The sequence below is a fragment of the Dromiciops gliroides genome, chromosome 3 (genome assembly GCF_019393635.1).
Source record: "Dromiciops gliroides isolate mDroGli1 chromosome 3, mDroGli1.pri, whole genome shotgun sequence".
Taxonomy (NCBI): Eukaryota; Metazoa; Chordata; class Mammalia; order Microbiotheria; family Microbiotheriidae; genus Dromiciops; species Dromiciops gliroides.
This window is the reverse complement of record NC_057863.1, coordinates 333,511,366-333,526,266: the sequence shown is the minus strand read 5'-3', so window position 1 is coordinate 333,526,266 and position 14,901 is coordinate 333,511,366. Positions and strand designations below refer to the sequence as shown.

The 14,901-nt window shown below is 40.9% G+C and overlaps 1 protein-coding gene across 1 annotated transcript; it reads left to right on the top strand.

Moving 5' to 3' along the window:
• The first annotated feature begins 13,386 nt into the window (after window positions 1-13,386).
• Window positions 13,387-13,617, top strand: LOC122751496 (small integral membrane protein 1-like). The gene has a single exon (XM_043998566.1). It carries the CDS (start codon window positions 13,387-13,389, stop codon window positions 13,615-13,617), a length of 231 nt encoding a protein of 76 aa, XP_043854501.1.
• Window positions 13,618-14,901: the final 1,284 nt, after the last annotated feature.

Below are 14,901 nucleotides of genomic sequence, written 5' to 3'. Positions count from 1 at the left end.
ATTATTGGTAGATACCTATGGGTTTAAATGGATCTTCTGAACATTAAATTTAAAAGATTTTGAACAAACAAAACAAATGCAAACAAGATTAGAAGGGAAACAGAAAGCTGGAAAACAATTTTTATAGGCAGTGTTTCTGATAAAGGACTCATATCTATAATATATAGGGAACTGAATCAAATATATAAGAATACAAGTCATTCCCCCCTCCCCCAGTTGAGAAATGGTCAAAGGATATGAACAGGCAGTTTTCAGATGAAAAAATTAAAGCTTTCTACAGCCATATGAAAAAATGTTCTCAATCACTACTGATTAGAGAAATGCAAACTAAAACTATTCTGAGGTACCACCTAACACCTATCCAAGTGGCTAATATGACAAAAAAGTAAAATGATAAGTGTTGGAGATGATGTAGGAAAATTGGTACACTAATGCACCGTTGGTGGAGCTGTGAACTGGATTAGGTCATTCTGGAGAGCAATTTGGAACCTTGTCCCAAAGGTTATAAAACTGTGCATACCCTTTGACCCAGCAATACCGCTATTAGGTCTGTATTCCAAAGACATCATAAAAAAGGGAAAAGGACCCACATGTACAAAAATATTTATGACAGCTCTTTTTGTGGTGACAAAGGATTGGAAATTGAAGGGATGCCCATCAATTGGGGAATGGCTAGACAAGCTGTGGTTTATGAATGTAAAGGAATACTATAGTATTATATTATAAGCAGATGGATTTCATAAAAACCTGGAAAGACTTCCATGAATTGATGCTGAGTGAAATGAGCATAACCAAGAGAACATTGTACACAGTCTCAACAACATTGTATGATAAGCAACTGTGATAGACTTAATTCTTCTCAGCAATACAATGATGCAAGACAATGCCAAAGGACTTATGGTAGAAAATGCTCTCCACATTCAGAAAAACAACTATGGAGTCTGAATATAGATTGAAGCATACTATTTTCACTTTTGTTGTTGCTTTTTTTGTTGTTGTTTATTTTTTCTAGCATTTCCACCTTTTTTCCCCTGATTCTCCTCTTACAATACGACTAATGTGAAAATATGTTTAACATGATTGTAATGTATAACCTATGTCAGATTGCTTGCTGGCTTTGGGAGGGGGAAGGGAAGGGAGGGTGGGAGAAAATTTGAAACTCAAAAAATATCTTTACATGTAATTGGAAAAATATTTAAAAAATCAAATCAAATTAAATTAAAAAAAATAAATGGATCTTCTGGTACCTAGCCTTGGTAAGTCCATAGAAGGTCACATAATCACAGAAGAAAATGTGGGGTAGTTTGAAAAGCACTGGACTTGGAGGCAGAAGTCTTAAAATTACTTTGTGCCTCTGGTATTGTCTGACTTGGCACCTCATCTAATCCATGTGAGGCTTAGTGTATTCAGTTGTAAAAGAGGCAAGATAAAACTTGCACTATCTACCTTTCAAAGAGCCAGCATAGTGTAGTACATAGAATTCTGGCTTCAGTGTCAAAGCCACCTGGGTTTAAAGCTTCTGATGGCTTTAAGTCCAGCTTCTTTTTGGCTTTGTGACTTTGGACAAGGCCCAACCTCTCTGTGCCCCAGGGACTATGACTCACTTCGCCTACCAATCAGAGGTTTAAATTTTTTTTAAAAATAATTTTGAACTGAATTACAAAAAGACCAAAAAAAGAACATTTCCATGTACACAGTACAACATAAAAGGAGGATTCAGTATAAAACCATGGATTTCCATTTCACAGTTTACCTTTTTTTGAAAAACAATGTAATAAATACTATGCATTATTTTCAAAGCCACCCTGCTTTTTGGTGCTTCCTTCTAAGTTTTTTTATCTACTATACACTTTTAATTTTTTTTCCCTCTTCACTGTGCCCTAGAGGAGGTTCCCATTAGGTACAAATATGTGTATATTATACATACTTCTATTATTTTTTTCCTCTGGATGTGGAGAGCATCTTCCTTCATAGATCATTTGTAGTTGATTTGAGTATTTATAATACTCAAAATGCCTTAGTCATTCAAAGTTGTTCTTAGAACAATACTGCTATTATTGTGCATAATGTTTTCTTGGTTGTGCTCATTTCACTTTTTCCTCTCAGAGGTTTTGTGAGGAATACTTCCATATTTTGAGGTAAACATTCTCTTCGAGGATATAGCTCTCAACCCATCCACACTTTCTTATTCTAGGTTCCTGACCATTTCCTCCCAGAAACCCTTATCTGACATCTATCCAAGATGGTGAGCCTTCTCTAGATCTCTTGGCATTGTGTGGATATCCATGGAGCAAGTGTGTTGTCTTAACTTTGTGACTGTCCTGTCTAAGGAAAGTACTTTGTAAACCTTAAAATGCTAGCTTTAAAAAATGAAGATATTGTTTCACAAATATATCAATTGTTCCTAATAATTGAATACAAGGTGCTAATGATTATGTGACTCTCCCTCAAAGTCCCAGCTCTAGGAGTCAAGAGAAAATAAGGGGGCAGCTAGGTGGTGCAGTGGATAAAGCGCTGACCCTGGATTCAGGAGGACCTGAGTTCAAATCCGGTCTCGGACACTTGACACTTACTAGTTGTGAGATCCTGGGCAAGTCACTTAACCCTCATTTCCCCACCAAAAAGAGAGAGAGAGAGAGAGAAAATAAGACTAAACAATGAGGCACATGAAGAGATGACAGCTGGATAATGCCTGCTTTGGGAAACCCATCCCAGGACCATTTATTCTGCTAGTCACAAAACAGAATTTTCCCCCTGGTGTATCTTCTCTTTTCTCTCTGACTTCAGAGTCAGCAGTAGCTCACATTTACATCTCACTTCAGGACTTACAGAGTTTTTCTCACAGAGCCCCAGTGGGAGGGCAATGGCCCAGAATGGTTGCACGGCAAGCATTGGCCCATTGAAAGTCATGAAGTACAATTATCCTTCTCAGTGTTATGGATGGTTTTTAATCACTTCCATCATAGCTAAATAAAACAAATGAAAATAAAGTCAAAGGCCAATTAGACTGAGTTTGGAGTTAGAGGCAGTGGGTTCTAATCCTGCCTCTCTGTTGTTTCCTGCTTGTGTTACCTCAGACAAGTCACAGCCTCTCTGGGCTTCATCTGTTAAATGAGAAGGTTGGACTTTATGAACTCTAAGATCCCTTACTACTCTTCATTTATGATCTCATGATTCATTATTACAGTGAGTAATGATTTCAAAAGGATTGCAGAGATGACAAAAATGGGGGGCACATGAGGCAGGCAAAGCACTGGATCGGCAGCTAGATGTTGCAGCGGAGTTGTAAAGCCTGGAGTTGTCAAGACATAAGTTCAAATTTGGTCTCAGACACTGGCTAGCTGTGTGACCCTGGGCAGGTCACATAACCTGTTTATTCATCTGTTAAATGGGGATAATAATAGTACCCACCTTCCAGGGTTATTATGAGTATAAAATGAGGTAATAACTGTAAAGAGTTTAGCATAGTGTCTTCTAGGCATTATATAAATGTTTGCTGTTGTTTTTCAGTCTTTTTTTATTGTTTCCAACTCATTATGACCCTATTTGGGATTTTCCTGGCAAAGATACTGGATTGGTTTGCTGTTTCCTTCTCCAGCTCATTTTACAGATGAGGAATATAAATGTGTTATACACACATGCATATTATATGTGCATATATACATATATCACATATGCACATATATAAATATTAGTTATTATTATAATTATGGTTTTGAAGATGAAAGTTTAATTTATGACCTGACAAGGAACTGTGTCCTAGACCAAAAGGTTTAGTTCTCTAAGTTCCTCCCACCCCAATACATTCAACAAGTATTTTTTAAAGCACTTATTCTGTATAGGATTTGAAAAGCATCAAGGTTAAAGAGCTGATTAGTCAGGAGGCCCAAGGTGTAAACTCCAGTTTCTGACACATACTGGCTATGTGGCTCTGGGCAAGTCACCTAATGAGCCAATGCCCTATCAACAGAAATGAGAGGAAAAAAAGGAAAAGGAATAGGTTTTGGAGGAAAGAGGAATAAAATTTTGGAAATGTTGAGCTTGAATTTACAGAGGGATGTCCAAAAGGTAATGTCTAGTCAACTACTGAAAATGCTAGATTTGGTTTTAGGATTGGAGGGTAGAGATACAGATTCATGAGTCATCAGGTTTTTGTTTGTTTTTTTTAATTAAATTTTTAAATTTGTTTTAATCACCTGAAATCTACCTTCTCAATCTTCTCCCCCTCCCCAATTGAGAATACCAGAAAAAATCATTATAAATATGAAGAGGCAGTCAAAAGAAATTTGCACATTGGCCATGTCTAAAAAATATTTGTCTCATTTTATACTCTGAGTGCTTCACCTCTTCATTAGGAGGTGGGTAGCACATTTCATCCATTGTGAATCATCTATATACAGTTGAAATTGGAAACTGTTGGATTGGATGAAATTGCCAAGGGAGAAAGGTGAGTGAGAAGAGGGCTAAAGATAGAATATTATGGAATAACTGCATTTAATGGGTAAGTGAAAGAGAGGATCATAGGAAGTCCTTTTTCCTCTTATCCTTCTAAAAAATAATACTCAATAAAATTCATTGGATCTTGTTTGATTTAAAAATTGATTTTAATTTGAACCATATTAAACAGAAGACTCAAAGACTTTTGTGAAAATGTCATTCTCATTGAACCTATATAAGGGGTGTTCAGAGAATGTCATTTTGATGAGTCTGAAAAAATCTTTCCATGCTATTTTGATCAATCACCAAATACTAATTGGAGATTTACTATGTGCCTATGCCTGTGTTAAGCTATTTGGGTGGGTGAGTAATAAATTATAAGACATAGTCCAGGTTCTCAAGAAGCTTGGTGTTGTTCATCCTTCATTTTTGTATGGGATAGGTGGACTTGAGTCAGTTCAGATTAGGAGGATGGGGTCTGGAAAGTACCCAGCCCCCAGTCCCTGTTATAGTCAGATTATTTTGTTCATATTTTATTCCATTGCTCATAACAGAAATCATGTATTTTGCCTTACTGAACCTGATGTACCCTGGTACCCCTTCCCTGCCCCCCTGCCCCAACCTTGCCTACATTCTAAACTCCTTGTCCTTGTTATGCTGTTGCTACAACACACCTCATGACCAGGCAAGAGAAGATGTGTCTTGCTAGCTTGAACCCCACCCAGATACTACCTCCCCCTTTACATTCCTAAGTCCTAACTCCTCCCAGTACCAGCTCCTGGTACGATCACTCCCTCCTTCCCCCCTGCCTCTCCTTACCCAGGTGGAATGGTTAGGAGTGGTTTCACCCCTCTTGTGGTTTCACCCTTTCCCCCCTCCCTTGGTTTGACCTTTTCCCCCTCCCCTTTCCCCCTTGTTCTTGGAACGTGTATCCATACCCTGATCACGAGCTGAACACGCATACTGGGTGATACAGGATTGGATGTTAGATTGTGAGCTCACCCTGTACACTAGGGGACCACCCCTCTCAAAATCTCTATTAAAAACCCAACTTATGAGCCCATTACTTCGGATCTCATCTCTAGCATGAGGTCGCCTGTTCTCATGAGAATGCAATAAATCTATCTCTGCTTGACTTGGTGGTCTCCTCAAATTATTTGGGTAAACTGAGGCAGTTTGTCCCAAACAATTTTCAAGGAAGACCAATGAAAGCATAGATGATGTCTTGACTTATGTGTGAACTGGCTTTCAGTGAGGCGTAGTTGCTCAAAGTCCTCAGTCTATCTCTCTGTTCCAGAGTCATCAAAGTCCAGTGGCAGGACAAAAGTCAGGATAACTGTTGATAACTGGGGATATCAAATATATCTGATAGTTGCAAAAATATCTGGGGATATGAAGGCAAAAATGAAAGAGTCTGTGCCCTTTAGAAACTTTCATTCTATAAGTAGAGATAAGACTTGTCAATAAAACTTCCTGTTTTATGAACTGAATGCCTACTAGGCAGTTCAGTGTTCTGGCCCTAGATTCCAGAAGACCTGAGTTTAAATCAGAGCTCAGAAACTTACCAGCTGTGTGACCCTGAGCAAAGTCACTCACTCTGTCTGTCTCAGGTACTTCATCTGTTATCTTCTAGCCTTATTGTAGTACTAGCTCTTATTACTGCTATTATTATAATAGAGGGATGATATTATAAAGTTTCCCAGCTCTCCTGAGTAAGGATTAGGAGCTAGAGATGTGAGAAATCCCTTGGGGTTGTATACTTGGTGACATATGACAGCCTCAGACATAAGGATTATATAAACAATACTATTATATATTGTAAGAAGGAGAGTTAATAAGAATGAATAATTTTGTGAACTTTAAGTATTTAAGGTGGCCACATGATTTAGAATAAACCTCTTCCAGCATCAGAAGGATTCACAAGTGAATTTTACCAAAAAACAATTAATTCCAATATCATATAAGCTATTTGGAAAAATAAGCAAAGAAGGAGTCTCACCAAATTCCTTTTATGATGCAAATATGGTGCTGATACCTAAGCCAGGAAGAGTAAAAACAAAGAACAAAAACAAAAGTTGGGCAACGAGGGAGTGCAGCTAGTACATGTCTGTGACCCAGGGCAAGTCACTTAACCCTGTTTGCCTCAGTTTCCTCATCTGTAAAATGAACTGGAGAAGGAAATGGTAAACCACTCCAGTATCTCTGTCAAGAAAACCCAAAATGGGGTTGAGAAGAGTTGGACATGACCAAACAATAACAACAAGTTATAAACATGAGTTAAAATTACTTCTGTGGCAAAATATTTCATAATGTGAATAACCAATCATTCAGAGTATTTAGTAAACAGATTTTCACATAGCATGTCTCATTTAGAAGGAATATACCTATATTAGGTATAGGAAGGAAAGAAGACCCTAAATTAGACTGGGCTGTCTAGGCAATGGGAAGAAAATTATAATGACCAATATTAAATGATACTTTAAAGTTTGCCAGGCACTTTGCATATATTATATCATTTTAGCCAGACAACAACTCTATGAGGTAGATATTATTATTATCCCCATTTTGCAGATATGACTGTTGAAGCTGAAAGAGATTAAGTGACTTGCTCAAGGTCACACAACTGGTCATTGCCTGGGGCAGGATTCAAATTCAAGTCTTCCTGACTCCAAGGCCCAGATTTTATCCTCCCTTTCACCTAGTGGTGCACCTGACTTCAATGTAAGAAGGCAGCCATTCTTCAGTTCATAAGGAGGAGGGAGTACAAAGGGAGGGTCAGTCAGTCTCAGCCCCTCTTCCACTGGGTGCTTAGCTCCTGGCTATCCTGTCATTTCAGGCTAGTGCCATGTGTGGCATCAGGCATTCTCTTGGGGGCTTCCCTCAGGCACTTTGGCGACCTTATCTTGTAGCCAGGTTTAGAGGGCAGTGTAGAAAATCCTGGTCAAGATGGTCCTATGACTCATCCCTATGGGAAAAGTTGTGGAAGCATGGTGGATGGGACTTCTCTCTTCTCTGTACACCAGGTATAGTAAGTTCCTTGGGAGTAGAAGGGGTTTTGTGAGGCAGCTGTCTGGTTCAGTGGGTAGTATGTTAATTAGTCTTGGGGTCAGGAAGATCTGAATTTGAAGCTTGCCTTTGACATTTATTATCTTTGTGATTCTGGGCAAAGAATGGGAAGCCCAGATACCTGTGCTATGGGCAAGAGCTAGGCTACATACTGAGGAGTGTCCAGTGGTTAGTCCATAATGCTCTTGTGTATTATTTTAGGGATGCCAAAATAACTTTTGCCTAAGGATTTGCCCCCCACCTACCTGTCATGGTTCTTGAAATTCTCATGGTAGTCTTGCCTTTCCAAGGGAACATTTATTGAGCACTTCCTAGCTTCTGGAACCAGGACAGGTGGGTTGCTGAAACATGAAAGATCACATGAGGCAGCTGGGGAGAAAAAAAACCCAACACTTGGTAATGAATCACCTTGAGAACAATTACAAAGCAATGTATCAACATGTGTCAGAGGAGTTGGGTTTGAAGCCCCTATGTGCCAGGCACTAGAAGATAGGGAAGGGAATAAGCATTTATTAAGCACCTACTATATGGTAGGTACCCAGGTAAGTGCTTTACAAATATCTCTTTTGATCATCATAACAACCCTGTGAGATAGGTCCTGTTATTACTCCCGTTTTACTGGGGATACAAATACCAGCAGGCAAGACAATCTCTGCCCTCAAGAAGCTTATATTCTAGTAGGAGAAGATTATGCACAAAGGGGAGTTAGAAAAGGGGTTGGGGAGGCAGCACTAGTGTGGAGATAGCTGGGAAGTGAGGTGGAGACCTAATTCCAGGTAAGCTACAGTGATAGCAGACTCTTAATTAATGATTTTTCAATTGAGTTGAATTAGCATAGTAAGATACCAATGGAATGAATAAGTTTGTCAGGGACAGAGAGTAAAGGATAGATTCTTGGGGTATCCTTATGTTTAGGAATTGAAAAGAGGACAAAGAGCAAGGGGAGGAGACACAGAAAGGAGAGGCATTAGGGAAGAAAGAAGAGAACTGAGACTGTGAGGTGCCTGAAGTTAAGGGAAGAAAGTACCCCCTCCTTCTACACAAGTAGGGTGAGGGTGTGCTAATTACTCTAAGAAGTGAGTGGGTAAAAGTGTCAAAAGGATCTAAAGGATAAGAGATCAAGGAGGATGAAGAATGAAAAAAAGTCACTGGATTTGATCATTATGATGTCATTGGTAACATTGAAGAGAGTAGTTTCTACAGATTTGGGGGAGGGGAGGACAGAAACCTGACTCAAAAGGGTTAAGAGAGAAAGTAGGTGGAAATGGTGGCCTTAGGTATTAGGCACTTTTAAAATGTTTTAGTCATGTGTGGTCTTGGGCAAGTCACCATCTTTCCCTGGGCATAGCTCCCTTCTGCCACAATAAAGGTTTAGACTTGGAAGGGACTTCAAAGGTCATCTAACCTGAATCTTCATTTTATAGATGAAAAAAGTGAGAACTCAAGGTCACACAGTGGTAAGTGGAGAGTTGGACTAGCTGATCCCCAAGGTCTCTTCCAGTTCCAAACCCAGGATCCTGTGAAGGTTTAAAAATATTTCACTTTTCCCAAATGTTCCATGTGCAAGGATGCAGAGGTGTGTGTTTACTTAGGCAATCAAGAACCACTAAAAATTTCTGAGTAGTGACAAGACCAGGGCCAGGCAAAAGGAAGACTGCACAGTCTTGGCGTGTGTGTGTGTGTGTGTGTGTGTGTGTGTGTGTGTGTGTGTGTGTGTAGGCGGGATAGTAAGAGGATGGTTATGAAGTTTGAACAAAAGACATCTGGACACACCAATGACCTTGAATGGTGACACTCTGCCCTCACTCTCCCAGAGTGAGGCTGACACTCTGCACTCATTTTCCCAGAGTGAGGCTAACTACATCTCCCCTTCATAGTTGTAGGAATACCCCTGTGAGGCAGTGGGGTTGTCTTTCTCCAGTGCTGTTGGCTTGAGCCCACATGTCAGTGTATTCTGTCCTAGGCAATTACCTGGTGCAGTGGATAGAGCACTGAGCCTGGAGTCAGGAAAATCCCAATTCAAATCCAGCCTCCATAATAATTGTGTGATCCTGGGCAAGTCACTTAGCCTATCTCCCTGTCAGTTTCCTTATCTGTAAAATAGAGATAATAATGGTATTACTTTAGAGAGTTGTTGTGAGGATCAAATGAGAAGATATTTGTAAAGTGCTTAGCAAAGTGCCTGGAATATGGTAGGTCCTGAATGCTCACCATCACCACCACCACCATCAGCATCATTATTATTAATGTTACCCTCCAATGATTAGTGTCTAAGTTTCATTCAACCAATTACCTTAGCTTTTACAAAGGGGTATTTGCAAACCAAAAGAAGACAAAGCAATACTATAAACACTTTCCTCTCAAACCTAGGGGCACACACTGAGCTGTAAAGTCATTTATTTCACTAAGTTCCCTGTTAAATTAACCCTAACTGCTGGCACTTAAGCTGGTAGCTAACTCTGGTCTTGGTCTTGTCATTGGAATCATGGTGGATCATTCTCCTGACCTTCTGAAGCTCACAGGGTCATAGAATAGTTCTATCCTCCTTCCCCTAAGATCCAGAAAGAAGAAAGGCAAAGAGGCAAAGAACAAGGGCCCATATTGACAGGCCACATGTTAGCCCAGGGTGGGGAGGACCCAAGGAAGGACTCTCCCCTTTCAGAGGATTCTTTTTTTCCTATTTAAATTTTTTAAAAAATAACGAGATTTTATTCTTTCTTAATTACATGTTAAAACAAGTTTTTTTTTTAACATTTTAGAAAACATTTTGAATTGCAAATTCTACCCCTCCCTGCCTATCTCCCCTTCCATCTCCTTGAGCTAGTCAACAATCTGATAAAGGTTATACATGTGCAATCTTGTAAAACATTTCCATATTAGTCATTTTGCACAAGATTAAAAAAAAAGAATGGAAGGAAGGATGTGAAAATAGTATACTTCAGGCTGTATTCAGACAATATGAGTTATTTTTCTGGAGGCAGATAACATATTTCATCACTAGTGCCTTGGATCATTGTATTGCTGAGAACAGCTGAGTCATTCATAGTTCTTAATTGTACAATACTGCCCTTACTGTGTACAATGTACTTAACTTTGCGTCAGTTCATGTAAGTCTTTCCAGGTTTTTTCATTCAGAAGCTTCCAGAAAATCTTACCTTGATGGAAGGCAGAAAGAAAAGGTGAGAATTGCTCCCTGAGGAAACCTTTTGCCTCTTGGTTTCTATTCAATGGTCAATCAAAACTTGATTTCTTTACCTTGTGGTTTGTGGAACAGAAGACCCTTTGTGAGGGCCAAAATTTGATATACAGAGCGTTATTTGGGTGACTTGCCTTAATATCGGTGTCCCAGAAATATGAGGGACACTTTTAGGTTTAACCTCCCCTCTGAACTGCCTTTTTTAGATATTTCTCTAAGGCCAATAAAAAAGGAGCCTCTACGCAAAGGATCAGATTTTATTACTTGGGAATTAATTAAACAACAAAGGTGAAACTAATAAAAAATCAAAGATAAGGAAATAGGAAAATAGAAATACAGATGAATGTTATTAACTCTAAACTTAACCTATGCAACCACAGACCAATTTCCAATTAAGCTAGTTCAAAGGAATTTAGGGTTTTCCCTAATTAAACTCACCGAACCTGAAAATTTACAGTTGCCGACAAACTGAGTGCCTAGCATTCTAGAAGCAGTCTAGTGTTCCAGAAGCAGCCTAGCATTCCAGAAGCAGCCTGCCTCTGAGAGTTCTCCTTCTGACCTCAGTGGTATATGCAACCTCAGGGTGGGCCAGGTGTGGCCCCTCCCAAATGGTTCAGCTAAATCTGTGATATTAATCTGTACCAAAAATATTTTTTACCACACCTTGATGGAAGGCAGAAAGAAAAGGTGAGAATTGCTCCATGAGGAAAGCTTTTGCCTCTTGGTTTCTATTCAATGGTCAATCAAAACTTGATTTCTTTACCTTGTGGTTTGTGGAACAGAAGACAGAGTACCTGCACTAGCTCTGAAGTCAATTTGAAGATGCTTCCAACAGCTGGACTTGGCCACTCTCCCTTACATTCATAAACAGTTTGGCTGTGGTGGGGAATAAAGCAGTAGCTGAGCGAGTCAGAAGAATCAAGGGAAGGTGTGGGGAGAGGGTAGAAGACTTCTTGCTTTTAGGAGTGAGGAGAAGACTCTTTCTACCTTGGTCTTATCTCTTGCATCTGGTTCTTCCTCTCCATTTCCACCCCAATTCAGGCTCTCCAAACTGTGTTGGGCTCTTTCTTTCTTCAATCTGTTTCCTCTCTAAGTCTATCCTCCAAACCACTATCTGAATGATAAACTTCCTGATGCATTCCTAGGACCCCATCACCTCTCTAATCAAAAGCTTCTAGGGGCTCTCTGTTACCTACCAAGTAAAATATAATCTCTTGATTCTGGAATTCAAGGTCCTCCATCATCTACTTCCAACCTACCTGTCTAGTCTTAATTCATACTACTCTCCTTCATATCTTCTGTGGTTTAGCCAAAACGTGTTACTTTCTGTCCCCTACTCTTCATCTTGATAATTTTGTCTCTGTGCTTTGGTCATTCTGTCTCCCAAATGGGGAAATCAGAATGGGTTCCCCATCTCTGCCTGTTGGAGGCTCAGTTCAAATACCATCTCCCTCATGAAGTCTTCCCTGACCCTCACTAGGTAACAAGTGGCATTACTATCTTCAAATTGTTAATAGCTCTTGCCCAAGTGCCATTTCTAACAGCCTCTGAGCTGAAATCACTTTCTTGGTGTATCCTAGTCATTTGTATATCTGGCCTTCCCTTCATTAGACAGAGAGTATGCAAGGGCATCATGAGGTTAGGAGGATCTGGATTCAAATAGTTCACCTTAGGTCTCTTAGAGCCTCAATTTCCTCCTATGTAAAATGGGAAAAATTATATCTCTAATGCTTGTTTCACAAGCCTGTTGGGATCAAATAAGATGAAATAATGCATGCTAGGGGCCGTATAAAACTTAAAGATGTGTTACTGTCAACTGCTATTAAGTTATTTGAGACCAGGGCCAATGTGCCATCTAGCTTTGCAAACTCAATACATGGCATGGTTGCCTGGCAGGTCGTAGGTACTTAATCAATATTTAATTGAATTTGTTGTCACCACTTAGAGCTTGTGCTTCACTAGCATTGTCTTGAATGGCCCAGGCTCTCATGCATGATATGGACATTGGAGGACAAACCATCCTTAATTATATTCCCAGGGACTGATCTCTAGGTCAAAAAGTGGATTTGTTAATTCTAGAGTTTGCCCGGATGATTTGAATTTTTGAGAGGTTCTTAACCTGGGATTTGTCAAAATGTATATGTGTATATATATATGTATCCACACACATATATACCCATATGTATACAAACAAGTTGACATTGATATATGCAAACACACATGTTAATATACATCTATGTACGCACACACACATACACACACAAGTTAAAAGACCCTAGGTTGAGGCATGTATGTATGATGCATGCACACATGCATAAATGTATAATGCACATGTGTATACATGTATGTATACATGTAAAACTATATTTCAATAAAATGGGTTTCCTTTGTAATCTATGACTTTTATTTTATGCTTTAAAAAATATTCTGAACAGTTTAGCAAGCTGCATTAGTGGCCTTGCCCCACGGCAACTCCTGCCAAAGGCCAGAGGAAACAGAAGTCCTCGTCTAAAATGCATCTTCGCCCAGAGCTGGGGGACAGGTAGGGAGCTGCAGGTGAGAGAGAGGGAGGGCAGTACCTCTTCACCCAACACCTTCTCCTAAGACTGAGAACAAGCTTCCATTGGGGGACTTCATCTACCAGAGCAGCTCCTTGCCCTGCACTTGGAACTTAAGGTCACCTCAAAATGATGGAACCCCAGGAGAGCAGTGTCCAGTACAGCAGGTGGAGCAACAGCCAGGATGAGGTCAGCATGAACATGCAGGCCTCCGAGAGCTCCGGCTGTGAGTGGATCTATACCAAACTATGCACCGGGAAGCTGGGCATCGCCATGAAGGTGGCAGGCGGGATCATTATATTCTGGATCATCTTCCTCATCAGCTACGTCACCAGCTACTATATCCACAAGTGCAAGTAGCGCTTGTCTGAATCTGCTGGACTCCTTTACCAGGAGCCCTCCACCTACCCAAAGACCTCTTACTTCCTGGCTCAGACCACCGGGCCAGGCTGGCCCCTGGGGGCACACACAGCTATAGATATAGATACACACACACACACACACACACACAAAGGCAGGGAAAGTCTTTTTTTCTTTTTTCAGGGAGAGCCACATACCTAGACTGACAGACACTCAGGCACTGTACAGAAGAGACATAGACACAGAAAAAGACATACACTAATGCACATACTTCTCCCCTGCCCCAGGATAGAATTCCAGACTAAGCTGTCCATGTCCCAGCCTTCCCCTGCCACATTCCACCCACAGGGAGAGTTACTGAAGCCCAGGACTGCATCTCTCTCCCACCCGGCCCCTCCTTGGTTGCCTTGATTAGATGACCTCTCCTTTGGATCTGTGGCTTGACAGCCAAAGGTCCGAGAAAGGTGGGAGAGGCCGGGGCACAGGTCACTCATCACCGCAGCTTCTAGAGTTCCATTTCCACCCATCCCTGCTCCAGTCACAGCTGGTGGGGGTAAAATCTACCTCCCATAGGCTGTGGCCTCTCCTCCCCACTCCCTGCCCTGCCCCTGGCCATGAATTCTGATTTCAACAGAAGTTTGTTGAGGGAGAGAAAGGCAGTGGCCCACTTATTTCCAGCAAAAATTTTTTAAAAGAAGCACCATGTATGGGAAAGAGGTACTTGGTTCAAATCCTGACTATACCATTTATGTTGTGTAAGCATGGGAGAGTTGAGAAAGTCACCATCTCTGGGCCTCAGTTTCCTCAACTCTAAATCGAGACCAGATTTTGAAGGTCCCTTCCATCTCTAAATCTGCTTCTATGACAATGGTTCAACATGGAATCCTAGCGAAGCCAAAAATTTCCCATGCTCCCTGGGGCTCAGCAGGGAAATTCATAGCCTTAACTCCCAGCCCCCCAGGGCCCAGGGTCTTCCCCAGACTCACAGGCCCACAGCTGTGATCCCTTTATGAGTGTGAGGGGATCTCAAACCTTCAGCTCTGGAGCTACTCTCAGAGGTATCCCCTCTAAAGTTAGTCCTTTGCCCCCTCCCCTGGATTTGCCCTCAATTGCTGCCCTAAATCCTAGGGAATAATATCCCCTGGCCTACCCTGAAGGAAGAAAGCCCCAGTGAATCTGAATTGGGGCCCTGATATTTCCAATGACCCCTGGACACAGGTGCCACAAAGACTCTCAGAGCCAGGAGAAGGCAGCCCCCAAGCTGAGGAGCCTTCCCTCCTGATC

What these genes read in the sequence shown, in the direction of transcription:
- LOC122751496 (XM_043998566.1), top strand. Translation starts at nt 13,387, where the DNA reads ATGATGGAACCCCAGGAGAGCAGTGTCCAGTACAGCAGGTGGAGCAAC.